The sequence below is a fragment of the Oncorhynchus nerka genome, linkage group LG23 (genome assembly GCF_034236695.1).
Source record: "Oncorhynchus nerka isolate Pitt River linkage group LG23, Oner_Uvic_2.0, whole genome shotgun sequence".
NCBI lineage: Eukaryota > Metazoa > Chordata > Actinopteri > Salmoniformes > Salmonidae > Oncorhynchus > Oncorhynchus nerka.
In genome coordinates this window covers 54,813,624-54,841,318 of record NC_088418.1, presented here as the reverse complement: position 1 = coordinate 54,841,318, position 27,695 = coordinate 54,813,624, and the positions used below count along the sequence as shown (strand labels likewise).

At 44.2% G+C, this 27,695-nt stretch overlaps 1 protein-coding gene across 1 annotated transcript; it reads left to right on the top strand.

Annotated features, from left to right (window-relative positions):
• The first annotated feature begins 72 nt into the window (after positions 1 to 72).
• On the top strand, positions 73 to 27,425 carry LOC115107073 (nuclear receptor-interacting protein 2-like). The gene is made up of 6 exons (XM_029630443.2): positions 73 to 1,239; positions 12,390 to 12,731; positions 22,039 to 22,121; positions 22,392 to 22,507; positions 23,769 to 23,821; positions 25,193 to 27,425. Exons 1-6 carry the CDS (start codon positions 1,084 to 1,086, stop codon positions 25,310 to 25,312), a joined length of 870 nt encoding a protein of 289 aa, XP_029486303.1. The 5' UTR covers positions 73 to 1,083; the 3' UTR covers positions 25,313 to 27,425.
• Positions 27,426 to 27,695: the final 270 nt, after the last annotated feature.

The following is a 27,695-nucleotide window of genomic DNA, read 5'->3' as shown; positions in this document are numbered from 1 at the left end:
AAAGAGGGCTTGAGGGGAGGGACAGGGGGTGGGTATATACTCCTCCAGAGAGCAGCAATGAGAGGAAGAGACAGAATCACAGAGAGAGAGAGAGAGGAGAGAGAGAGGAGACAGAAAGAAAGCGAGGATAACGAGCGAGCAGAGAGAGAGCAGAGAGAGAGGAGAGAGAGGAGAGAGAGCAGAGAGAGAGAGAGAGAGCAGAGAGAGAGTGAGAGCAGAGAAAAGGAGAGAGAGCAGAGAGAGAGGAGAGAGAGGAGAGAGAGAGAGAGCAGAGAGAGAGGAGAGAGAGAGCAGAGAGAGAGAGCAGAGAGAGAGAGCAGAGAGAGGAGAGAGAGAGAGAGCAGAGAGAGAGGAGAGAGAGGAGAGAGAGAGCAGAGAGAGAGAGCAGAGAGAGAGAGGAGAGAGAGAGGAGAGAGAGAGAGCAGAGAGAGAGGAGAGAGAGGAGAGAGAGAGCAGAGAGAGAGAGCAGAGAGAGAGGAGAGAGAGAGCAGAGAGAGAGAGAGTGAGAGCAGAGAAAAGGAGAGAGACAGCAGAGAAAGAGAGGGGCACAGTTTGCTCCTGCAGCGCTGCAAGGACAGACTGCACTGACAGAGGAGGACACACACACAGCCCAGCCTGAAGAGAGACATGTCTACATAACAGGACCATCAGCACACTAATCATTTCTGGACACTGACAGCAACACAGAACACAAATAGATGCCAAGGACTAGCACCTCAAAACAACCTCACCCTCACAGAGAGGGAGGTCACAGTTTGAAGGTGGAACAGTTTGAAGACGGACACAGTAAAGGTGAAGGAAGACATTTGTTCTGGAAGAGACCAACTAAAACAGGAGTAATCAACGGTATCATCTACTCTCTGCGATCTATCTCTTGGAAGTGAAAAGGAGAGACTTTACAGTACAGGGCACTGGGCTGTGCTGCTCTGCCTTCAACACTCATACCCTTCTGTGCTGCTACTGCTGCTACTGCTGTTCCAAACCAGGCTACATCAGACAGTGGTACGCTGAAGGTAGCAGCTCTGCTCTACACTCTAGCTAGCTGTACTGTACTGCACTAACTGACTGGTTGACTGACTGACCATGAGTGAGTCGAAGAAGGGTGATCTGGCTATCCGGGATAAAGCCATCCTGGGCCAGCAGAGGCGTCTGAAGCAGGCCACCCAGTTCACACACAAAGACTCAGCCGACCTGCTGCCCCTGGATGGGCTCAAGAGACTGGGCACCTCCAAAGATCTGGTGAGTGGCTGTCAATGTCCCATTGGACTATTCTTATTCTGTTATTGGCGGTACTGTCACTTACATGAGTTCTATTCATTAAGTCACCGTAGCAAAACGTTTTGCAAGGGAACATGTTTGTTTTCTGTTGTAGAATGTTTTACTACAGTGTGCCCTGCTCTTATTGAACAAGTTCCGATAGTCCCTCCCTCTAACAGTCTTTACCTAATGAATACGACCCTGGTCAGTGGCTGTCTGAAAGTCCCATTAGATCACACTCTATTGCTTGTACTGTGTCACTTTGACTCTTCGTGGTGGTGGCTAATGGCTAAATACATTTTGGATGAGACTTGGCAGATAGAAGATGTTGAAATGAGCTTGTTTGGATAGTTAGTTGAAGAGGCTGTCCTCTGTTTGCCACCAGCTGCTTGGCATTGTTGGTGCTTTGGGGACCGTTGGGAGACAGGTTGAAAGACATGGGGTCAACGGTTGGCTGAATCTAACTGCATGATTTACTAGGTTTAAAATGCGGTGTAAAGTAAATGTACTAAGTCTATGACTAATGAGGTGGACCCTTGATTGACTATGATATTGCTCGGTTTTCTTGATGTCGTCGTCAGAAAAAGAGTTGAATATCAACACCATGCTGCTTTTCTATCAAACCTGTGGTGTTCCTATCATGGATCTACCACCGTTCACTGTTACCGCTGCACCATCAACTGCAATTTCCATTATCTGACGAGGTGTCAAGAGAAGAGGGTAGGCCATGCAACCGCATAGAAGATGAAAGACTCGGTAGATACAGTAGATGAGAGGACTGCCTGTCAAACCCTGTCAGAGAACATGGAGCCTCAGAGACACAGTGTGGCCCTCACACGTCTCCTTCCATCAGTATACTAGCTATGAGGTCAGAGCGACAGAACAAACAGAGCGAGGCAAGTTAGATTAAGATGCAGGCGCACACCCACGCAGCCACCCACGCAGCCACCCATGCAGCCACCCACATTCTTCTAATCAATGCATGACACACTGACAGACCACACTGTGAGACAGACCGACAGTCCCTGTTATGAAGTGTCCGTCCGTCCCCCACCATACTCCCACCTCCTGCTCAATCAGCCCAAACTACCTCCCTAAGTCCTCTCTCCCCCAGTCCTCCTCTATGGACACAAGGGCTTCCTGTGATAATGGCTTTATTGCCACACTGTCAACTCCTGACACAGTCTTGATTAGATGGCTGCCTCCCAAATTCCCAGAATCTCCAGAATGACTGGAGAGCATCAGAAGTGTGTGTGTTTACACTGTCTGTGTGTGTGTGTGTGTGTGTCTGTGTGTGATTACACTGTGTATTTAAATCCAGCTTTCACAGAAGGCAGCAGCAGCATATCCATGACTAACTTCCATCTCTCTCAACCCTCTCACGTTATATCTAAATATCATATCTAAATCTATTTTCCTTTGCTCTCAGAGTTGAATTCTCTCACAAAAGCATGGTGGGAGGATAACAAGCTGTAATTTTGAGCGAAATTAAATATTTGTTGGAGCCTGTCTGGTGCTCTGGATTCTATTCACACTCTCTATGCAGTGAGAGAACCTGGAGGTAACTGTCTCCTGCATCCTAAAGGGCCCTCTATGCCCTACACACTTATAATGCTCTGGGCAAAAGTAGTGCACTATATACAGTAGTAAGCCAGGTGCCATTTGGGATTCACCCATGGTGTTTGACTTGTAAACAAGCTTCTCCATTCTTCTGAATATAAACAAGAAATATTCAGGGGAACATTTGATTACAAGGGTGACAACAACAGAGGATGATGCCACTGACACACTCAGGCTCTTCAGTGTATATTTACAGTCACATGTTTAACTTTATGCCACTTTGTCAAGATGTAATGCAGTCAGAGCTGAATGTAATCCTTTCTGCATCAGCTTCAACATGCAGACCACATCTGCTGAACGGCAGCATTTCATTCTACCACCTTACTGGGATAAATCCCTCTTATGCTAATACCAATTATCTGCTCATAGGAAAGAGAAAATAACTCTGATTCATACCTCATTTGCTAGAAACCCCATTCGATGGAGGAAACAGGCCACAGGGGTTACAGAATGATTTGCATGTCATCTCACGGCCCTGCATCGCATTGTAATGGCCTCGGAGCCTGGACGGCAGAACGCCAGAGAGGCAGCCATTGTTACAGCTCCCCCGCCGTGCCTCGCTCTCCGTACTGACTGTCAAAAGCAATCACGCTCCGGGTGGAGACATGGCTAAAGTGAATTGTAGAAGAGCAGCAGGAGTGTCCCTAAGGTGCGTGGTGCTACTCTGAGACCAAACAGAAGCCAGCTGATAGGCAACAACAGGGTAGTGATGTCACCTCACAGCTGAATAGACCGACTATATGTGTGTGTGTCTGTCATTCTGAAATAGTGTTCATATCTCAAGAATGCACTATTATCAGTCTCATGGGTTCCTTCCCCTATTGAGGAATGATGAAGACATCTGTCCTCATTATCATTCTCAAGTCATTAAAATAGAACTAATCCTGGTGTAAAAGCGCACATTGAACCACGCAAGGCTTCTTTAGATGTAGCCTGGTTTGTCACTCCGCTTCAGCTGAGCCAGTACATCATTTAACAGTATAGAGCCAGTTATATGAGTGAATGTGTTTTGGCTTCAGCTTCTCTCTCTCTCTCTCTCTCTCTCTCTCTCTCTCTCTCTCTCTCTCTCTCTCTCTCTCTCTCTCTCTCTCTCTCTCTCTCTCTCTCTCTCTCTCTCTCCCTCTCTCCTCTCCCTCTCCCTCCCTCTCCCCCCTCCCTCCCTCCCTCCCTCCCTCCCTCTCTTCCTCTCTCTTCCTTATCTCTATCTCTCTTTTCTCGCTCGCTCTCTCGCTCTCCCGCTCTCCCTCTCTCCCGCTCTCCCGCTCTCCCGCTCTCCCGCTCTCCCGCTCTGGTAATCATCCTATACCAGAGCCAGGGAGCAGTGAGCATGAAAAGGGCAAAGACAACCCACCATTCAATCGCAAGAGCGAGGGAAGGGAAAAGCAGAGTGGAGGAAGTGTCTGGACTTAGTGTCTGGGTGTCTGGACTCACTCACTCAATATGATCCCTTGACATGTCCCTAAGAAGTTTGAGAAAAGTGCCCTAACTCTGACTGTGGAGGGCCATGGTGAATTGATTCAGGAGACATCTTAGGAAGGTTCTAGTGATTACCATTAGAACCCAGCACTGAGCCAATAAGTCCAGCTGACGAGAGCGGAGGTGAGCCCCCCTCTGACTTCAGCCAGACGAGGACCCTTCTCTCTATCCCTCCACCCTCTCTTCCTACCTGTTTCTCTCTCTCTGCTCTGCATTCTCTCACCCTCCCCGCTCTCTCTCATCCACTCTCTCCCTCTCTCAGTTGGCAGAAGCTTTGATGGGCGGCAGCAGACAGACAGCCGCCTAAAAATACCTGGGTGAAACAGACAGGCACAGAGACCGAGGGGATGGCAGAGGGAGAGATCGAGAGTAGAAAGAGAGAGAGAGACAGAGAGGGGAGGGAGAGAGAAGAGAGGAGAGAGAGAGCAGATGTGTCGCTGGCTACACCCTGATGGTTTGTATGACAGGAAGCCAGCGGCTGGGGACCTTGATCCAAATGGAAAAGCAGGCATTAGCAGAGTCATGTGACTTCAGCCATGACAGAGAGAGGAGCCTGTTGCAGTCAGATAATTAGCCCACATGGCAATTAGGCTCTAATCTCTCAGAGAGAGAGAGAGAGAGAGAGAGAGAGAGAGAGAAAAGGACATGCCATGACAAAAGGGAGGGAGGGAGAGAGAAAGAGAGAGAGAGTGAGCATCATAGTGACCGGTTTGAACTGGAACACTGTGGACGTGTCCCGAGGGAGGTCACAGCAAGACGCTCATCAGCCAAATCAGCAGTCTGCAATATGTATTAAGAACACAGAGAAGCAGTGTGTGTGTGTATATGTATGTGTATTTGAGGAGGGCTTGAAATGATGGTATTGGTATTGGTATTCATCAATAGTGTTATACAGTGATAACAACATAACACATATTATATGTCATGCCAATAAAAAAACAATTTCAATCTCTGCTCCAAAGGAAGTTATACTCTTTAATTACAGCTAATTGAAGAGACAATTGATTTCTAGAGACCAACTAGGGGAGGGACAGGAAGGGACAGGAATCTTCACATCCTTTGTACATGTTTAACCAACCATCACAAATCACTATTTAAGATTCATCCAGTCATCATCTCTGCTGGCTGAAATGAATGATGGCTAATCATGATATCAGCCAATGAACGCTGATGGATGCAGACAAAGATGAGCCTAATTCATAGCAGGGACGCCAATTCCAAGTGAACCACTTAGCCAATAAAGACTACCACCTATCAGGGTGCATTTACAACCAGAAAGGTGTTGTATAGCACAATGTCTGATGTATGACTGCTACCTTATCCCAGGGGGGATTCAATAGGGGTAACTCCATATTTAGTGTGACACATCAAAATTAATGCCTTGTATGATCTATTTGGCAAAACGAGACAGTTTTGCATGTACTTATGCTTTTGCCATTTGACGGTTGGCACAAAAGTGATGAACTGTGACAGCTGAAACTGAATAAATAATCAAGGTTTACTCGCGGTATTCGGTCGATGTATTATTTTGTTGTTGTTGCAAAAGCCCTGAAATCATACTGCTTACTTTAGCACTCCATCTTGTCTCTGAGAATGTCATGTTGCAAAAGCCCTGAAATCATACTGCTTACTTTAGCACTCTATCTTGTCTCTGAGAATGTCATGTTGCAAAAGCCCTGAAATCATACTGCTTACTTTAGCACTCCATCTTGTCTCTGAGAATGTCATGTTGCAAAAGCCCTGAAATCATACTGCTTACTTTAGCACTCTATCTTGTCTCTGAGAATGTCATGTTGCAAAAGCCCTGAAATCATACTGCTTACTTCAGCACTCCATCTTGTCTCTGAGGATGTCATGTTGCAAAAGCCCTGAAATCATACTGCTTACTTTAGCACTCTATCTTGTCTCTGAGAATGTCATGTTGCAAAAGCCCTGAAATCATACTGCTTACTTTAGCACTACATCTTGTCTCTGAGGATGTCATGTTGCAAAAGCCCTGAAATCATACTGCTTACTTTAGCACTCCATCTTGTCTCTGAGAATGTCATGTTGCAAAAGCCCTGAAATCATACTGCTTACTTTAGCACTCTATCTTGTCTCTGAGAATGTCATGTTGCAAAAGCCCTGAAATCATACTGCTTACTTCAGCACTCCATCTTGTCTCTGAGGATGTCATGTTGCAAAAGCCCAGAAATCATACTGCTTACTTTAGCACTCTATCTTGTCTCTGAGAATGTCATGTTGCAAAAGCCCTGAAATCATACTGCTTACTTTAGCACTACATCTTGTCTCTGAGGATGTCATGTTGCAAAAGCCCTGAAATCATACTGCTTACTTTAGCACTCCATCTTGTCTCTGAGAATGTCATGTTGCAAAAGCCCTGAAATCATACTGCTTACTTTAGCACTCTATCTTGTCTCTGAGGATGTCATGGCTAGAAAAGAGACCAGACAGACGCAACATCAGACATTATTATAATCTTTGTCTCCAAACGGGTTATTTTACAGCCACTTTCATCCCTGTCCCTGGAACCAGACAAAAGACTAAGCACATACGCCAAAGTGCAGCGCTAGAACAGGGAATTGCATTTGAACTTTATAAAAAGGCCAGGGAACATACTGTATGGCAGTTCACAACCACTGTACACAGGCCGCTTGTTGTGGACAGAGGATCTGCATCCAAACAGTCTGACCTCACTGTAGCTGCAGGGCAATCGGAACCTACAACAGCCAGCTGCCTCCTCACTCACATGGAGCAGGGGGAATTACATTGGGTACACTGCTGTCAGCTTCAATCTGCTCTGCTCTTTGCCAGTCAGAGAGGAGCACTGAGGAGGGGAAGTATGGGTAATGGAGATTTTCTTTAACTGATTTATAATAATGGGATTTAAAGGAAGGTTTCTCATTGGGTGGGGAGGCAGGCAACCAGGCCACTCTTTGCCTCTCCTGTTTCTCTGTTTCTCTGTTTCTCACTCTCGCTCTCGCTCTCTCGCTCCCTCGCTCTCTCTCTCTCTCGCTCTCTCTCTCTCTCTCTCTCTCTCTCTCTCTCTCTCTCTCTCTATCTCTCTCTCTAAGTGTCAATGAGAAATATGTTTATTTCTTCTTCTTTTTTTTATCTCCTCCAAAGGACCAAACAAAAACTCCATAAATGTAAAAAGCAACACACTGGGACGCAGTCAGGTAAATCAGTAGTTCCACAGACTGTGTCTGTGTCTGAAATGACAGGGATACTATGGGGCTCTGGTCAAAATAGGGAACAGGGAGCCATTTGTGGACGCAGACTGTGACTCCTCCCTCCAGACTGTGACTCCTCCCTCCAGATAAACCTTTAGTAGTTCACCCAGGGAAGCCCCTCCATCAGCCAGCCACACATTTACCTGGGTTCATTATCTATCTCCCTGTGTGTGTTTCGGTACACATGCTGTTCATTACAGCAGGAAGGAGCGGGGGGACACGTGTTGAAGTACCCTTAATCATTGTTGGATTTAGATCAATTATCTGATGCTGCAAGCTTTGAGAATTGCAAATGAGAAAACTGCGGCAATTACGCCTTTTCTGTGTTGCCTTCAACAAGGCTGGTGCTGATGGAAGATAGAAGACTGAATGGTGGGGGTCAAACGAGAATGACACACTGCTGGTTTTCCAATGACATCTTTGATAAAGGGCTGCGGACATCGAGATAAAACCCGTCTCTATGGGTGTTGATAGCAGGGAAGGTGAGTGTGAGTGAGGTCAAAGGAACCACATGGGGCTTGATTTGAACGCTTGTCAGATATGACACAGTCAGAAAACACTGTCCACTTCGTTCCGGGACCATTATCTATTATAATAATAGATCACTATGATTCAGGCCCGGTCCAAGTGGTCCTGTTGATTGATGTGGAGCAGACATCGAGCTGCTCATTGTGAAAAGCCTATTCTGGGGAGGGCTCCTGTGGAGAGGCCTTCTTCACAGCTTGTGTCAGAGCTGACTAACACAGATCAGCCTAACAACTACATGGTCAGCTAGAACTGAGGCTGGGTTGGGAGGACAATGACATACAGACTGGTAGCTTCTAAAGTACCCAGATGAATTGTGTAATGCCCAAACTAGTTGCTTTGGAACAATACAGAAGGATTTTTCTATCTAAGTTCCATGTCCTCTGGGAGTGATTGAATACCTCTCACATCCCGTATCCATTAACCTTGGTTGGACTATGAGGAAGCAACAGCAACAATATACTTTTGCCTTCGCACTGGTAGGAGGGGAGAGATGGGAGGGAAAATAGTAGGAGATGTGGGAGGGAGAACTAAAGGGATGACAGATAGGACTGGGATGTGTATATGAAGAGAGGAATACAGTGTGACCCCTAGGTGACCTCTAGGATGACAGGGTGTGTTACAGAGAGACAGATGTCAGTCAGTGTTGTGGAGCAGGAGGAAAGCCATTATATACACTGCGCACGCACACACACTCACACGCGCACACACACGCACGCACACTCACGCACGCACACTCACACACGCACGCACGCACGCACGCACACACGCACACACAGAGTAGTGCAGCAAGGTAGCTTAGTGGCTAGAGAGCTGGGCTTGTAACCGAAAGGTTGCAAGTTCAAATCCCCGAGCTGACAAGGTACAAATCTGTCGTTCTGCCCCTGAACAAGGCAGTTAACCCACTGTTCCTAGGCCGTCATTGAAAATAAGAATTTGTTCTTAACTGACTGGCTGAGTTAAATAAATAAGAGGACAGTATTATAGCTGGGATCTCTCTATCCTTCATTCATTATCTCCCCGTCTCTACCCTCCTAAATTATCCCCTCATCTTCATTCATATTGTAAACAGGCAGAACAAGCTGCAGCTTCCAGCACTGTGTAGAGAATGGAAATTAGCCCTGCACATTGCACAATACAAAACAAGGATGAACAATACAATCAACTGAGAAAAGGGGACAAAATACCAGCGTGGCATTTATCCTCCTCCTTCCTCTCCGTCTTGCTCCATCTGTTCCTCAGGCTATTGGGCATGATTGCGCAATCGCAGTATTTTGGACAGTCAACCCTCTGGGGATTTGTGCTCTTCGTATCTGGGTGCAATACAATACAATACTGTGATTACAGGAGTGGGCCATGTGAATACTTCATTTATATGCAGAGAGAGCAGGATACAAGGTACCAAGGCTATGAGGTTTTCTAATAACACTAACATAGAGAGAAAATGTAAAATAACATGATTTATTATAGAACTATAAAATAACTCCATCAGAGGTGGCATTGTAACACAACATAGTAATGAGGCTGATTGTGCTGTGATGTCCTACAGTTGCTCTCAGTAATAGTATCTTTTAGAGGAGGCACTAGACTACAGACTCTAGGCTTCATACAAAACGGACACCTGCTCATCTGCTGAAGGTGTTGAGGAGGTCAAGGGTCACGTCTGTGTAAACTCTCACCAGACACTTCCGGTGTGACACAGAGCCTTTAGAGAAACTGCAGTCTCCCACAATACCAGCAGCAGAACCCACCTACAGATGTAGGTTCTTCATTTGAGCCTCCTCTCATAATGCAATCTTATTGACTTTACAGTAGCCATCGCTCAGAGATTTTGAAATGAATCGTGAATAATGCTGAGTGAGAAAGTTACAGACGCACAACTATCATACCCCCCCACCCCCAAATGCTGTTATTGTAATTGTTAGCATGTCTTGGGGGTTTGAAATTTGTGAGTCTGCAACTTTCTCACTCATCATTTTTCATGATTAATTCAGGACTATCCTTAATCACGGTATCATCCACGTTAATGTAGAAGTGTTTAGAAACATATTCTATTCTTATTTACAATAAAAGTGATTCCAAAATGACACAATAGATTATTTACCATTCATTTCTATTGGGCACAAAATAATCTGAAACGCAACCAAAACAACCAGTTTGTAGAGTCACAAGCTTGATGTAATCATCGCGTGCCGGGAATATGGGACAAAATACTAACCTTTTGACTACTTTAATATACATGAGTGAATTATCCCAATACTTTAGGTCCCCTAAAATGGGGGGACTATGTACAAAATAGGCTGTCATTTCCAAAACGATTCACCCGATATGGATGAAAATACCCTCAAACTAAAGCTGACAGTCTGTATCTTAACCTCATAGTCATTGTATCATTTCAAATCCCAAGTGCTGGAGTACAGAGCCAAAACAACAACAAAAAAGCCACTATCCCAATACTTTGGAGTTCACTATATACAGTATACCCACTGAAGTCTTAGAAAAGTCAGAGAAAACAAGATTCCTGTTTTTGCTTACCTATTAATTTGACCTTGATCATGTGGTTAACACACATACGCAGACCTGCTTCTGGGTGCGTGTGAGAGTGTGTGTGTGTGTGTGTGTGTGAGAGCGAGAGAGAGAGTATATATGAGGGAGCGAGAGAGAGAGAGTGCATATAAGCCTGATTACAGAGAAGCCTCTCCAGAGAGCACTTCCTCCCTGATCAATAGAACACCTACCCACAGAGGTATACAGAGGCCTGATACGATCTATTGTGTGAGCCAGTATGAGAGCACTGACCAGTAATCACTTTGACGAGCTGACAGGGAGAGCTGGAGCACAGGAGAAATGAGCCCAGGAGGAGACTGACAGACAGACAGCTCGGCTCTGATATGCTCTGATGTTGTGGTCATTACCAGAAACCTTCAACACCTCAACTGAACTCACAGTGAGGCCCCAAAGGTGAGATTTGAGACCAGCAACTGTGTGATACAAGCAGAACAACTGTTTTGTAGGCTACATACTGTACAGACATGCACAGTGCAGATAAAAACATCAAATTGGAGGCGCGCCTACACACACATAAGCGCGCACACACACTATTTACAGCTAACGATGTGCCTCTGGCATAGAGACAATGGATGTTTCCATCACGTCAGTAGCAGCATCGTTTTTCAGCAGCAGTTATGATATCTGAAATGACTGACATCGTCCTTCTGGTGAATTGATACTGTTGGTTTTGCTGGTGTTTGCTGACCTTCTGTTCACTTCGAACCACATGGCCTCTTAGAAAAACTATTTCCATCTTTCTCTAGAGTGACTCCCTACTGGAAAACAATTAGATTACCATGAGGCTCTGGAGCTCAAAATTCTATTAATTTTAGATTTATCACATGAAAACAATTGTTCAACTCAGCCATTGGCCACCAGTTGTTTTGAAATGGTTTAAAATCACATTTCTTGTTCGTCATCCAGGCAAGTATCAAATCATAAAACAACAGTTGCCTTAATATCGCTATGGAATGGGGTTGGTCTGAGTAAATGAACATGAAAGCTGTACAGAACACTAAGATAGAAATGTATCATATTTAATGAACTCTCCGTCCTGAAGAATATGGAATCATCATAACATTCTAACATTGAACATCAGCCAATTTGTTCTATTACATTTTTTAATTTAGACTTTATTAAACTAGGCAAGTCAGTTAAAAACAAATTCTTATTTACAATGACAGCCTACCAGGAAACAGTGGGTTAACTGCCTTGTTCAAGGGCAGAACAACAGATTTTTACCTTGTCAGCTCAGGAATTCGATCCAGCAACCTTTCGGTTACTGGCCCAACACTCTAACCACTAGGCCACCTGCCGCCCCTAGCTGGTTCTCTTTTCTATTTATTTACCATTCCAGGTCTACTGTGCACTACCTATTAAAACTAAAAGACCTATTAAGACTAAAAAGCATTTTCAATGGAGATTCTCCAGTGACATCCTTTTGAGTCACCCTGCCCCCACCCCAATGGACATTTATCATTGCCACAGTTGTAATATGTATATATTATTATTTTATTATCAATTTTTATTACATTTTTATAGTTTTTTTCACTTTGTCGTGCATTGTTGGATCCTGGAGCGCAATCGTTTCACTGTACCCTGTAATTACATCTGCCAGCCTGTATATGTGACTATTAAACTCTCTAATCTAATCTAGTCCAGGACTAGGATTAACCCATTGAAACTGGTGTCTGACATCCCTCTACCTGCCCTGTCTCCTGGTTACAGCAGCCCCACAGCATCGTGCAGCGCCGCCTCATGGCGGGAAACATCACACAGCTGCGTGGCGAGGCCCGCGTGGGGAGACCCTCGCCCCTGGTCGACAGCAAGGAGGGCGGCGCCGGCGACGCAGAGGAGAAGAGCGAGAGCACGGCTGACGACTCCACGGAGGAGAGGGATTCGCCAGAGGAGAGCGAGAGGAGCCTAGAGACGAGGTCGGACGAGGAGGAGGACAGCAGCGAGGCCGGGGGGAAGACAAGCAGCACGACTGGGAACGATAAAACAGAGGAGGGGAGGAAGGAGAGGCAGAGGACGGAGAGGCACCTCACTACCCTGCTGGTCCAGTGCAAGGTACGCTTGAACACCCATCCTTCTTTTTAATCACCTAAAGTAAATCTCAGATACTATTGTGTTCCATTCCATATGAGAATAAAAGAGGAGTGAAAGGGAGAGATAAAGGGATAGGAGGAGAGAGAAGCACTCAGAGAGACGACAGTGACTCATCATTTATCCAGATGATGCATTCCCTCATTGTATTCCACTGAGCCCGCTTTCATCAATTCTTAATGGCTTTAATGCTAGGGTTTGTAGAGTCCCCATATCGACCCTCTGCACCCCTCAGACACTCTCATCACACTGTGTCTGTGGCTAAATGAAGAGCTAATGTAACATACTGTAACAGTGACTCCTCCACATGCAGGATCAACAACAGCCTCATAATGAAGTCAACACACAGCTGAAGACCCCATCATACTAACATCACAAGATAATCATACGAACAACATTGGTAGAATCAATCTATATGTAAGATGGGAAGACAAACCAGTAACGCAAATGCATTGAGTTCACTGCCAACATCATTTATTTCAGTGAATGAATAGCATTCAATTAAATTCTGACTCCGTATGTTCAGGCGACATTATTTCTGCACACAACCCACTGACAACTCACTGACAACCCACTGACAACCCACAGACAACCCACTGACAACCCACCTACTGCAACGTAATAATTGGACTAACTTTAAAACACCATACTGCACCCACCCACATGTATCGATTGTCTGGAACACAGGCTCAGACTGATGAAACAACACCTACATACACGAGACTAACCAGGCATCCACTTCGATGAGAGGTACAGAAATATACCCCCAGTTAAAGGAGTTTGACCCTGGCGGCAGAGACTACTGTGTACTTTCCCTCCTCCAGATCACCTCATCTGAGTCACTCTGTAGACCAAGGATGACTGCCACACAAAATGCCACACAAAAAACACCCACTCAGTTGCATCCTTTCTGACCGATGTCATGTCATCGCAAGGCAGTGTGGTGTGTATTTCCAATGTCCCCAGTGTATTTCCAATGTCCCCAGTGTATTTTCAATGTCCCCAGTGTTACCTAGCAGCATTTAACTGACTGGCTTTCTGAATCACACCTGCCTGAATCATACCTGTGAGAGCATTCAAGGTTCCAACAAATCAATGTGGTTTGGAATAGATGGAGCTTTGTTGATGAACTCATACACGTACAGTGCCTTCAGAAGGTATCATACACCTTCATACACCTAGGTCAAGGTGTATGATACCTTCTGAAGGCACTGTACGTGTATGAGTTCATCAACAAAGCTCCATCTATTCCAAACCACATTTTGTTGTTACAGCCCGAATTCAAAATGGATTAACTACAATAACTTTAGCTACAACCCGGCACAGCCAGAAGAGGACTGGCCACCCCTCATAGCCTGGTTCCTCTCTAGGTTTCTTCCTAGGTTCTGGCCTTTCTAGGGAGTTTTTCCTAGCCACTGTGCTTCTACACCTGCATTACTTGCTGTTTGTGGTTTTAGGCTGGGTTTCTGTACAGCGCTCTGTGAGATCTGCTGATGTAAGAAGTAATTTATAAATACAATTGATTGATTGATTTATTGATTGATTGATTGACAATACAAAATCTCACCCATCTACATGCAATACCCCATAATGACAAAGTATTTTTTTTAAATGTTTGCAAATGTATTTAAAATCAAATACAGAAATATATCATTTTCATAGGTATTCACACCAGAGTTAATACTTTGTAAAAGCACCTTAGGCGGCGATTACAGCTTTGAGTCGTCTTGGGTATATCTGTATCAGCTTTACACACCTGGATTTGGGGATTGTCTCCCATTCTTCCTTGCAGATGTTCACAAGGTCTGTTAAAGTTAGATGGGGAGCGGTGGTGAACAGCAATCTTCAAGTCTTTTCACAGATTTTCAAAGGGATTCAAGTCTGGGCTTTGGCTGGGCCACTCAAGGACTTTCACATTCTTGTTCTGAAGCCAACCCAGCATTGCTTTGGCTGTATGCTTGGGGTCATTGTCCTGTTGGAACATAAATCTTAGCCCCAGTCTAAGGTCATTTGCACTCTGAAGCAGGTTCTCATCAAGGATTTGCCTGCTGTCTTGTGCTTTTTTCTCCGGAGTTGCTTCTGTTTAGCCACTCTCCCATAAAGCCTAGACTGGTGAAGTTCTGTAGAGACGATTGTCCTTCTGGCAGGTTATCCCTTCTCAGCCAAGGAACTCTATAATTCTGTCAGAGTGGTTCTTGGTCACCTCCTTCTTGCCCGGTTGCTCAGGTTGGTCGGACAACCAGCTCTAGGCAGAGTCTGGGTAGTTCCATATTTTTTCAGTTTCCCAATGCTGGTGACCACTGTGCTCTTGGAAACTTTCAACACTTTATACCTTTCCACAGATATATGCCTCGTCACATTTATATCACAGAGATCTACAGACTTCATGTTATAGTTTATGCTCTAACATGCAATGTCAACTGTGGGACCTTACTGTACATAGACAGGTGTGTTTTATTTCTATATCATGTCCAAACAATTGAAATGTCCACAGGTGGACTCCAATCAAGGGGTGTAAATACAGTACCAGTCAAAAGTTTGGACACACCTACTCATTCAAGGGTTTTTCTTTATTTTTTACTATTTTCTACATTGTAGAATAATAGTGAAGACATCAAAACGATGAAATAGCACATATGGAATCATGTAGTAAACAAAAAACTATTGAACAATTCAAAATATATTTGGTATTTTAGATTCTTCAAAGCAGCCACCATTTGCCTTGATGATAGCTTTGCAGTTTTCTTAATTTGTGCCCTTGAAAACCAAACCCAGAATCAAACTGAAAACACATTTGAAACCTTTAGACATGCCTCCTCGTCCTTCATTTCAAAATGTTAAGTATCAAAAGAAAATGTCAACGAAGTTGAATTTCATAGTGATTTTTATTAACACCATCATTTGCCAAGTGCAAGATGAGTTATGGTATGCTGAGATAAGTTCATGAAGTGCCATATGAAAAGAGCGCTATAACAAGGCACAATAAAAACATTCATAAATCATTATCCGTAGGCATTAGATAAACATGTATGAAGAGAGCTGTACAAGACAAGATATTAAAAAAACAAGAATTTTGCAAATATAATCAGGTAAATGTGCATTTGAAGGAGAACTGTGACAGACAAAAACGCACCAATCTAGAGTTATGCTTCAATAATAAGGTAGAGCTGACAGAGCTTTACAAGACACAAAATATATGTACTATTTTTTCTTTTAAGTATAAGGCCCCTAGATAACACATAGATGAACATATTTGGAGCACATAGTTAGTCTGCCTGACTGGAACTCATCTACTATCCTTGGCAGCATATTGTGAAATAGAACCCCTTCAGTTTAGGGACAACATCAGCACAGAACTTCACATCAAAAGGCACATCAATAACAACCTGCTCGGATGGAGCCCAGACAAGCAGTTTGCATCTGTACGAATATTCAAAGATAAATACACAACTCAGAGGACTTAAAGTCAAGAGGGAATTCATTATCAATGGAAATAGTTGTTTTTCTGTAATGGGGAACTGAAGATTAATGGGTCAGGGACACGGAAGGAATTTCAGTCCGTGTCTCATAGCTCCATGTGGCAAGTTTTCATTGGTCCGTATTGTCTATACGTTGAGCCTGAAACAGGATATTTGTTATTTGGCCATTGGCCCAGTTTTATTGCAAGGAATTCTAATTGGTCGACCGCAGGCTAGGGTTGGGTTATAAACTACATCCTGTCTCTTTGTTCAGAGGAGAAACATTGAGGACAGGGAAGAATAAACATCTGCCACCTACTTTCAAGCATAACAACAATGATTTGTTCTCTTTGAATAAATATATTTTTCTCCCAATGATTTGCTTTGGGGTCTGTGTTATTGAAGAATAACATCAACTGTTAACACATCTCTCCATTCATTAACCATTTGCACCTGCATGTAGTACCCACAGGCTGCATTAGGTTGCCGCTGAGGAACCCCATCCACCAGCTTCACATCGGTGAGTTTGCCAGAGAACAGTTCAGTCAGAGACTCACACTTTTTAATCAGAAGAGGACATTTGATTTCGAATAGCTCTTGAGAGTTTAACACTCCATCTGGGCTTGGAGAATGACATGGCTCTTTGACACTCACTACTGTGCCTCTACTCTCCAGACTAAACCCACAGCTCTCCATCCATGTGTAGGCCACCTGCTCGTTCTCCTTGCCATATGTGGTTGCGGAACCTGGGGGAAGAGATGCTCCCGCACAAAGTGGTCGGGATTTGTTGGGTTGCGCACACAAACCTTCTTTTCTGAGCTAGCAGTGATCCAAAGTTTACGCGCGTCATACAATGCATGGGACACACTCTGTGCTTTAGTGACCTTCTCCAAGCTGGCACATTTACACTCCTCCAGCTTAACATAAACGTCACAAAATGAAAAGCATTTCTGACACTGCGTGTTAATGCCGTGTTCACCATAAGGCTGCTGTAGCTGTGTGGCTGCTGCTGGAACCTGACGACTGTTGAGTTTAGCTTTGATGCAGAAGGCACCCCACTGGAACATTGGCCCCTTCCACAACGCACTTAATAAAGGTTTTGGAATAGTACGCAGGAGTTGGAGGTAGAGATGGAGAAGCGGCTGGGGTGATGTCAGAGAACTCGTCACTTGGTTTGTGACGTTTGAAACAGATCTCGCTCAACCTTTTTGGAGCTAAATTCCGCTGCGTCCCCAGAGTGCCACTGGCATTTCTCATCTGTACAGGACACCCCTGTCAATCTTCCATATGTAACGGATGTGAAACGGCTAGCTTAGTTAGCGGTGCGCGCTAAATTGCGTTTCAATCGGTGACGTCACTTGCTCTGAGACCTTGAAGTAGTAGTTCCCCTTGCTCTGCAAGGGCCGCGGCTTTTGTGGAGCGATGGGTAACGATGCTTCGTGGGTGACTGTTGTTAATGTGTGCAGAGGGTCCCTGGTTCGAGCCCGGGTATGGGTGAGGGGACGGTTTAAAGTTATACTGTTACATTGATGCTGTTGACCCGGATCACTGGTTGCTGCGGAAAAGGAGGAAGGTCAAAAGGGGGGTGAGTGTAACGGCTAGCTTAGTTAGCGGTGCGCGCTAAATAGATTTTCAATCGGTGATGTCACTTGCTCTGAGACCTTGAAGTAGTAGTTCCCCTTGCTCTGCAAGGGCCGTGGCTTTTGTGGAGCGATGGGTAACGATGATTCGTGGGTGAATGTTGTTAATGTGTGCAGAGGGTCCCTGGTTCGCGCCCGGGTATGGGCGAGGGGACGGTCTAAATTTATACTGTTACACATACACAGCATTCTGCACCTTCAACAAAACACCACTGTTAGAATAGTCAATTACAGTACAGAACACTAGTTTACATGGTATTCACAGCTGACTAGTTTACACAGTCTCCTTTTAACTGGTAGGTTTAGGTTATGCTGGTAATTTCCTATTCGATTGTAAAACTCACTGTGATTCTGTACCTACCTCATTGCCATTCGAGATTAAACTGATATACTGACACAATGAGCCATTGAAACCAAAAAGCGTGTATGCATGTTGTACTAGTTAACGTTCTGGTCAGTGATATGGTATCATCACAATTAGTTAGTAACTAGCTAACGTCAAACGTATCAGTCAAAGAAAGGGTTATGATAAACAAAAAGCCAGCGAGCTAGCTGGCTTTTTTTTTTTGGAGCTCTCCACCGTACCAACAGATGATATAAGAATCCAGGCAGAATGATGGTGTGTTTTGCTCTGGCTGGGCATCTGCTTTGAGGAACAGCAGGTTGTCATCCTCAAGACAGTGAATAATAGCTCCTCACCTCTGACCCATCCACACCGAGAGACGAGACAAAATAATTGAAGATGTCTTCGGAGGCGATATTCGGCCATTTTTTCATATCGTCCTCCCACTCTTGAATAATCCGCGGATGTGGCACAGACTTGCCATTTGATTTGGCTTTGAAAGTTTTTTTTTTGGTATGATCCCACGACATTTTGAGCTAGCTAGCTAACGTTCGCAAAAAGGCAAGAACGTCACAACGGAAGTACTCCACAAAACAGAACGTTTGGACATTGTTTTCTTTCCGGGTTCATAAATAAGGTGAATACTTAAGCAATAAGGCCCGAGGGGGTGTGGTATATGGCCAATATGCCACTGCTTAGGGCTGTTTTCAGGCATGACACAATGCGGAGTGCCTGTGTAACCGGTGCTATACTGCACCGCTGTAACTCTGCGTTGTGTGTGGTTGATTGAGACTATAGACGTGGACTTTGGAGATCAGGTAGTTTTAATCAAGCAGAACTCACTCTCTGCATCCTGCATCTGCATCCAAAAGGAAATAAAACATTTGTAGAGCACATATGTTCTGAGAATCGTCGCCTCTTTCTACAACAGATGCACAATAGGGGGGACTGGGATCATTCGAGGAGCTAGCCATCGTTCACCCATACAATAGCCTGCTAATACCTTAGCTAGATATTAACCACATGTTGAATTCAGAATGTTGAAATCATCCTAAAAAGTACAATTACAAGTGCATCTTAACAATACCATCCACTTATGAGTAACCTCTAAATATACATCATTATTCATGAACAAAAACACTGTGTGTATGACTTTGTACTTAAAAGAATCAAACTTTTCTGAAGACAGAAAAAGCGTGCCTACCTCTCATAGTGCATCAACATGATTTGAGCACGAGCATGCAGGGCAAAACGTAACTACACACTCCCCTTCTCCCAGGATGCAGGCATGCATAACAAATCAACACGACATATTAATATATGCACCTGGTGAAATTCACGTAGTACTTTAACAACTGTTACACCTGGACACAGCCCATAGCTGTGGTATATTGGCCATATATCACAAACCCCTGAGGTGCCTTATTGCTTTTATAAACTGGTTACCAATGTAATTAAAGCAGTAAAACTAAATGTTTTGTCATACCTGTGGTATACGGTCTGATGTACAATGGCTTTCAGCCAATCAGAATTCGGGGCTCAAACTACCCAGTTTACATTTCGTATTTTGGCGAATGTAGTACGACAACCGGGAACTTTTGGCATACTAACTATATCCATACTATTACCAATAAGCATACTATATACTCAATTTACGTCACAAGTAGTATGGTTAGTGCGGTTAGTATGAGTATTCGAGCACAGCTACTGTGTATGTGTTTGAAGTGAGTGGTTTGCCTGGGAACATTCCATGGGGATCCGCATATCTTTGATCTTGTTTGTTTAAAAGCTCCATAGTTACCTACCCATTAATTCCAGAGCCATTTTTAAACATCACAGAAAGGGAGGAATTTTTCACCACTCAGGCAGAGACAAAAGCACACGTTTGCAGGCCTTCTGAGAAGCCTGGCCGTGAGAAGCCTGCAGGGATTAAGGGGGGGAAGCTCAACTATATTGTGTGTCGGGGACTACATTTTTACACCCAGCCACAGCAACGGGATTTGATGTCCTAGTGGGCTTTAATCTAGGGGGTAAAAATGCCCTAGAGCCAAGTCGATGTATGTGTGATACAAAGTGAAAATGTGCTTTCTCAGGATGTTTTATCCATCCATACATCTATGATTCATTTATCCACCCATCCAACCTTTATTCATCCATCCACCTATCGAACCATTCATTCAAAACATGGATGTTAGAGAAGGCTTGAGATGAGGGACACTGGCTCAGAAACCACAAGGTAGTACTGCTGACCTAGCAAGGACACAGAGGTTATGTCACTGGGTTGTGTTAACTCGTGTTCAGGGAAGCATATCATTATGTGTCCACTCGGTGTCTTTCCCTCTCCATCGAGAGGGGGCGGGTGTGACATCTTGTTCCGTTCTCACTCTCGCAGATCCACCATATGCTGTGAAGTGTGAACATGTTTTAAATCCTCCCTCCATAGTTGCGTGTTTTCACCAGCATTGCCTGTTCTCCCTTCCACTCGAAGAAGTGTGATTTGTCATATTCTAATAAGAGCCTTAAGATTTACAACAGAAACTTCATTGTAGAACATTTTACATTTATATTTTAGTCATTTAGCAGACACTCATCCAGAGCGACTTACAGGAGAAATTAGGTTTAAGTACCTTGCTCAAGGACACATCGACAGATTTGTCACCTAATCGGCTCGGGGATTTGAACCAGCTCTCTTTCTGTTACTGGCCCATTGCTCTTAACCACTAGGCTACCTGCAGTCATTAGAATCTGCCGCAATGTCTGCTTCCCCTTTACCGTGAATCACTGCATTGTGACATGAAGTGCCCTACGGCAGAACCACTGGGAGATGTGGAGGAGGATAAAGGACCACCACCCTGGCTGAACACACACACACACACACACACACACACACACACACACACACACACACACACACACACACACACACACACACATACACACACACACAGGCTGGATGACAGGAAGTGAGACAGATAGGATGCTTTAGGTACCCAGGAGAAGACAGCACTGCTGATCCTCACTTCAGTGTTGTTTACTGTTCTATGGTTCTGGCTCAGAAGACAACATCATGTTGCTCTTGTACAGAAGATGTTGCCCTTGAGCATAATGGTTTTGGACGAACACTATTTGAAGAATATTTTCCGCAGGCTCTGCTGATTGGGCTAATATTCCACTGTCTAGTAATGCATTCAGGATGATAAAAGCATGGAGAGGCCTCAGATAACATGGGATCATCATCTTTTTCAGAAAACAAGCACAGTCACGTGCTCTAATGGTTGAACTAATAGTCAACACATCCACTGGAGTGAGACTAATTTCATAGGTGTTTTTTTTCTAAAACAGTCATGGTTGGTTTGGTATTATCTCTAACCATGAGGCAGAATAGTCCTGCATCATCAGCACAGGCTTCATGGTCTAATAGTCTCTGACTCAGACAGAGGATCAATACAAATGTGATTGCATATAAACAACTATGCCAAACCTAGAAAACGCCTAGTCTTAAACACTACCTGTAATTGGTTGGGAAATGTGACTTAATAATGGACTACTAGCACAAATATGACCAAAACTCTATAGTCGGTAAGCCTTTAATTCAGACTTTATATCGTAGTTTGGCAGTTTTACAGGCAGGCACTTGGCAGGCGTAGCAGAGCTGTTGGGACCCATTTGATGAAAAGCCTTTTGTAATCAAACAGATCTATTTCACTAAAGCCGCAGGACAAATATACGTGTTCCTGTCTGATGTTCTCTCCTTTGTGGGAGTATAAGTGTGTTGACTATACACGTACACTGTCAGTTAACACAGTAGTTGTTATGTTGTGTTTCCACAGTGCTGTGACACTGAGGTGAAGGCTTCCATCAACACCGGGAGTCAACACAACCGCATCTCCAGCTCCTGCTGCAGGAGGCTTGGGTGAGAGGCCTTATTCTCCCTCGGTATCTCTCTTTCTCCGTCGACCTCTACCACACCCACGAATACCCACCCATCACATAACACTCCTGGGTCCAGGTTTGCCAACCAGCACCGAAGTACAGAGTGCCAACACACACATTTGAGTTCCACAGGCACTCACACAACCACAACCAACATCAGACTGCATCAGCATCAACAAACTGGCCTGTGAGAGACAGAACAGAGTAGCGTCCTAATAACCTCTACCATGGCCGTGTTTTGTGTTGCCAGATTGGTTCCCACCCAGGAAGGTCCACCCTGTGAGCAGACAGAGGGCCAGGGCTCTGTGAGGGGCCTGCAGCTGCAGCTGGGCAGACAGAGTGTCCAGTGCTCTGCCCACGTCACCGGTAAGGAAGGGGAGACCACATATTACGTCACATAAACATTTAAAGCAGCATTGCAGCCAGTTGTATTGACTGTCAATGAAGCAAGAGAGAGTCCACTCATACAGGGTAGGAATACAGGTGTTATGATAGTGTCAATGAAACACTTTTGTTTTTCTTTCTCCGTAAACATACAGACTGTGACAAACAAAATTGAATTGAATAATACTATGGATTGGACAAGTACACTTGATTACATAAAACGCTGTGGTTAAACAGTAATGTTCCTGACAGTGATCAATACAAACCGTCTGGGTGCTATCTCACAATGACCACAAGCCATTTTCCACACCATCAAGATTACTTCCCTTTACCAATGTCAATACAAAACCCCCTGGTAAAACCCCCCCAACGAATCAGTGCCTAGACCCAACACTGTGTTGCATCTGGGTACTGATCATTAACAGACGGGAATAGATTTGCTTACTGGCTGTGTTATTCCTGAATGCTTTGCTCTAAAAAGTCAGCTGTCTTAAAAGGTGTTGGAGATGCGCTTGGCAGCCAATGTGTGTGACAGCGTGTGTGTCTGTGAGAGAGTGTGAGTATGTGTGTGAGAGAGTGTGAGTGTGTACTCAGTGTGCAGCATGTGCTCCTGACCTTTCCTATTCAGCAGCCAGGGTCAAATCACAAAGACAAATAACACTGAGCAAGCAGGGAGAGATTAATATCTTAATGGTTGAACACACACACAGAGCATGCACGCGCACACACACAGATATGCACACACACACACACACACACAAGCACACGACGCAGATGGGAGAATTGAGAAGTGCTGAAGATTCCTGTTAGTTTTGAGCTCATTTATACAGTGTTAATTAATCAGTCAGCTCTCTCTCTCCTCTTTATCTCTCTCTTCCTCTTTATCTCTCTCTTCCTCTCTTTGTCTCTCATTCTCTCTCCTCTTTATCTCTCTTCCTCTCTTTGTCTCTCCTTCTCTCTCCTCTTTATCTCTCTCTTCCTCTCTTTGTCTCTCCTTCTCTCTGCTCTTTATCTGTCTCTTCCTCTCTTTGTCTCTCCTTCTCCCTCCTCTTTATCTCTCTCTCCTTCTCCCTCCTCTTTATCTCTCTCTCCTTCTCTCTCCTCTTTATCTCTCTCTTCCTCTTTGTCTCTCCTTCTCCCTCCTCTTTATCTCTCTCTTCCTCTCTTTGTCTCTCCTTCTCCCTCCTCTTTATCGCTCTCTTCCTCTCTTTGTCTCTCCTCTCTCCTCTCCATCTCTCCACAGAGGATGAGGTGTTTGAGCTGTGCCTGGGTCTTCAGACTCTGCAGGAAATCAAAGTAAGTCCTCATTAGTGTCGCAAATATGTAAATGCTGTGTTTGATCTGCCATCCTCCCTAAATCTCCCCCAACTTGAACTTCACAGCTAATGAAAATTACTGCTAAAAATAATCATAGGAAAAAGGGAGGCAGACATTGAATGTAGCAATTAGATTATGCAGAGACCTTAGTAACACATTGAAGATGCCGGTTCCTATCAGAACACATCAAGTAATATCAGGTTAAAACAGAGATGGAGACAGACAGGTTTGTGTTATGTTATCTGAGGGTTACGGCTGTCTGCTGGCGTTGCCTGGTGAGGACTGCAGGTGAAAGCAGACAGATAAGACAGAATTCAGATCAGCACATCTCACTGAGGTTTAAAATGCTGCCATTTCCCCAGGATATACCAGGAAATGACAACACAACGTGACAATCAACAAACAGAACAGGAGAGGAAAACACGAACAGAATTCTGTCTTAGAGGGTCTGAGAGGGAAAGTAGAATTAGGGATGAGACTAATTGCGACCATTTCTCACAGAGAATCAAATTAATTAGACTTTAAGAGTACACTGGAAACCAGATCTCCGATTACGCAAAAGCACCCCTGAAGGATCCACGATACCGGAGCCAATTTTCCTTCCAAGTGCACCCAGTCTCAGTATTCATCTCCCTCGGCAAAACTCAAGATGGGAACTTTAACTCAATTTAAATCATAGCTGAAAAGTTTTCAAAATATTCCTTAAATAGATCGGTGGCTTGGAAAAAAGGGTGAATCCTAATTGAATTATCACGTATGCCTGCAAGGAAAGATACTCATACATTCAGATGGAGGAAGCCTGGAGTTACAGTTATAGACAACTGTTAGAACGGAGACAAAATGTTCAGTTTAGTCCCTGGGCCATTCTGGTGACCTGGAAGTAAAACACAGAGCTCAGTGGAGTCTGTCAGGCCCAATGGAAAGCAGAGAGCTAGACTCAGGTGCATCTCACAGCCATTGTGTGAATTGTGATCACATATGCATGCGCACTGGGGCATACTCAATGTTGTGCAACATTGCATGGAGCCCCTCAAGAACCATTTGGATGGAAAAGCACAGAACTGAAAAGAGTACAGTCTCCCTTTAATGTCACCATGTGCAGACAGACAGATTTAACTGCTATTTGGAGCAGCAGCAGCCACTTTTCCCAGGATATTGGTTTACATAACATTATTAACCTTCTGTTGTCTAAAATGGCACTTTGTTGGATGATGGCAGTACTACAAACAAATGGCGTTTCCATGGCACTGCACTCTATCTGTGGTAGAGTTGATGTTAAACCATGTTTTGACCCTATAGTCAGTCACGGTCACCCATCTGACGTCTCCCTTATCCATCCTTTATCTCCAGTGCTGTGTGGACCTGAGCAGTAGAGTCCTAAAGCTCCAGGGCTCAGGGGAGGAGCTGCCTTTCCTGGAGACGCCATTGGTCAGCCAGTGCCATCACCAAGACAGCAATGAGAACATGTGACCCTGGCGGGTCACAACCTCCCAGCCGTCCCACACCCTCCTTTGATTGGCTGGCGCTGTAAAAACATGATGCAGTCTGGGTCTGGACTGTCCAACCAGTGTTTCGCACTGCCAGCAACATGGTTGAGCACCCCAATTCTCTTCAGTTTACACCATTGTGTTTGTTTCTGTGGAATTAAGACATTACCATGATGTTACTGCTGTATTGAATTAGCCTAGTTTATGGAGTGGATGGAGCTCAAGGTTTGGGACGATTCTATGTAACAATCTTCATAATTATGTACTTAATCAAGGTGTTTTTTAGATGTTCTAGATAGCACCTTTTTTTCTAAGAGTGTACTGAAACATACTGAGGAGTCAGACGATAATTATCCTTTGAAAATGAACATATTGTGATTTGGATATAAAATAATATATAGTATAAAATAATTTACATTGATCATCAATTAAATGCCAAAACTGTTTAAAATCAAAATTAGTTCAGCCTTGAGGGAAAAAATGATATCTCCCTCACATCCCTTTACAGAGAGATAGTCTTCTAGATGTCCTCTCATACGTGCTCAAGAGAAACAAAAAACAGGTATTATGAAACCTTTGAATCTGCCTGTTAAAAAAATCTAATTGAGAGTCAGGACAGACAGGGAATTCTGGAAGAGATGTGAGGAGACTACTGCTATTCCTGAACTAACTGCCTTCAGCCAAGTGAAGACTCTCTCTCATCTATTTTCCCAAATGAAGAGTGCTCCTAAGAATGTCACAATGACCCCCATCAAAACTAGTTCTCAATAATTCCACTTAAATGTCAATAGAGTCCTAGAGCTAGTTGTGTGTGTCAGACGGACAGCACAACAAAAAGATCCAAACAGTCCATAATTCCACATTATTTTTTGTCGAAGTCTGGATGTTAGTGTTCCTGTGAGAGTGTGAGTTCTATTTACTTCTCCTCCTCCTCCCAGCTCCTCCTCCTCCTCCTCCCAGCTCCTCCTCGGCTCCGTTGGCAAGACGGAGCCGACCCCAGCTGCCTTCCTTCCCTCGTCTTCTTCAGGGGACATTAATCACTCTGCTCTGAGGCTGCTCTCTGGGTCAAGGCCCTCATAGATGTTTGTTTAAGCATATTCTCTCTCTCTCCCTCTTAATTTTTGAAGTTCGGGAAACAAATCTGCTTGGTACATTTTTCCTCTTCTCGTTCGTTCCACTTTTGCTGACGTACGTTATTCACTTTGACAAGCCTTGTTTGCTGATTTGGTATTTTACTAGGACCGGCGCAGCGGCACAGAATCATCATCAGGCCCCTGCTTGTTGCCTGACTGACAGTTTCACACTACAGGGTCGACTACAGGACCAAAACGTACTGTGCTGGCTTGAATATTGTATTTTCTTATTATCCTTTGCAGCACGGTTCCAGCTACTATGGTGGAGTCGTAACGAGGCCAACCCAGTACTGTACAGCTCGGCTTAGTTCAGTTTGACCCTATGGTGTAAATCAGGCATGTGAGAGAGCCAAAAGGCCACACTATAATCTTCCCATTAACATGAATTACACTCTGCCTTGATCCATTCGCATTGTTTGGACAATCGAGAAGCGCTTCAGACGCCCTTAGAAAGGTCTTCATACTCTGCTTTTACCATCTGGGCCTGTATTCAAAGAGTCTCTGAGTGTGGGGTTTCCACTAGATAGCACAGCCACAATGTCTAAATTGGCTATATATTGCAAAAAAGAAATACATGAAAACAATAGAAATAGGCTGGGTTTATGACTTTGTGGCTGTGGTAACTAGTGACTACCCTGGGTAGGTGCTGATATCGGATCAGTCATGCCTTTCAGAGCATAATGGATAAGATTACATGGACCTGATCCTAGATCAGCACTTCTACTCAGATTTTTTGTGAAGAAGGGCCCTGGACAGTGCCATGCTCTCGACTGTGTAACAATATCCATCTGACCTCTAGCTCTTTCTTTGGAGGTCACCCACGAATAGATTGCTAATGTTTCGTACTAGTGTACTTCTTAATATGCTGTGCGATGGTAATCGATGTATGAAATACATTTATTTTTTGTGTTTTTTCTGAACAGTATTTTCTCTGCCTATTAAAATATGTATTCTGGCTAGCTATTATGCTTGCAGTTTTTTATAGGACTAATTTGCACACATTTACTATGCCAAGACAAAGATGTGCCAGTCACATCTTGACGAATGCCTGATATGACACAAAAATAAGACTAAGCTAACAGTACAACCATTTATCTGCTCAAAACACATCAAACCACAAGCAGTATCACTAATATCCACCACCTGATCAACTGAGGATATGCAGCGCTAACTAAAACATGAGTCACTGTGCTGCCATTTTCTTTTTTTAATAACCCACCTGTAGCCACGACA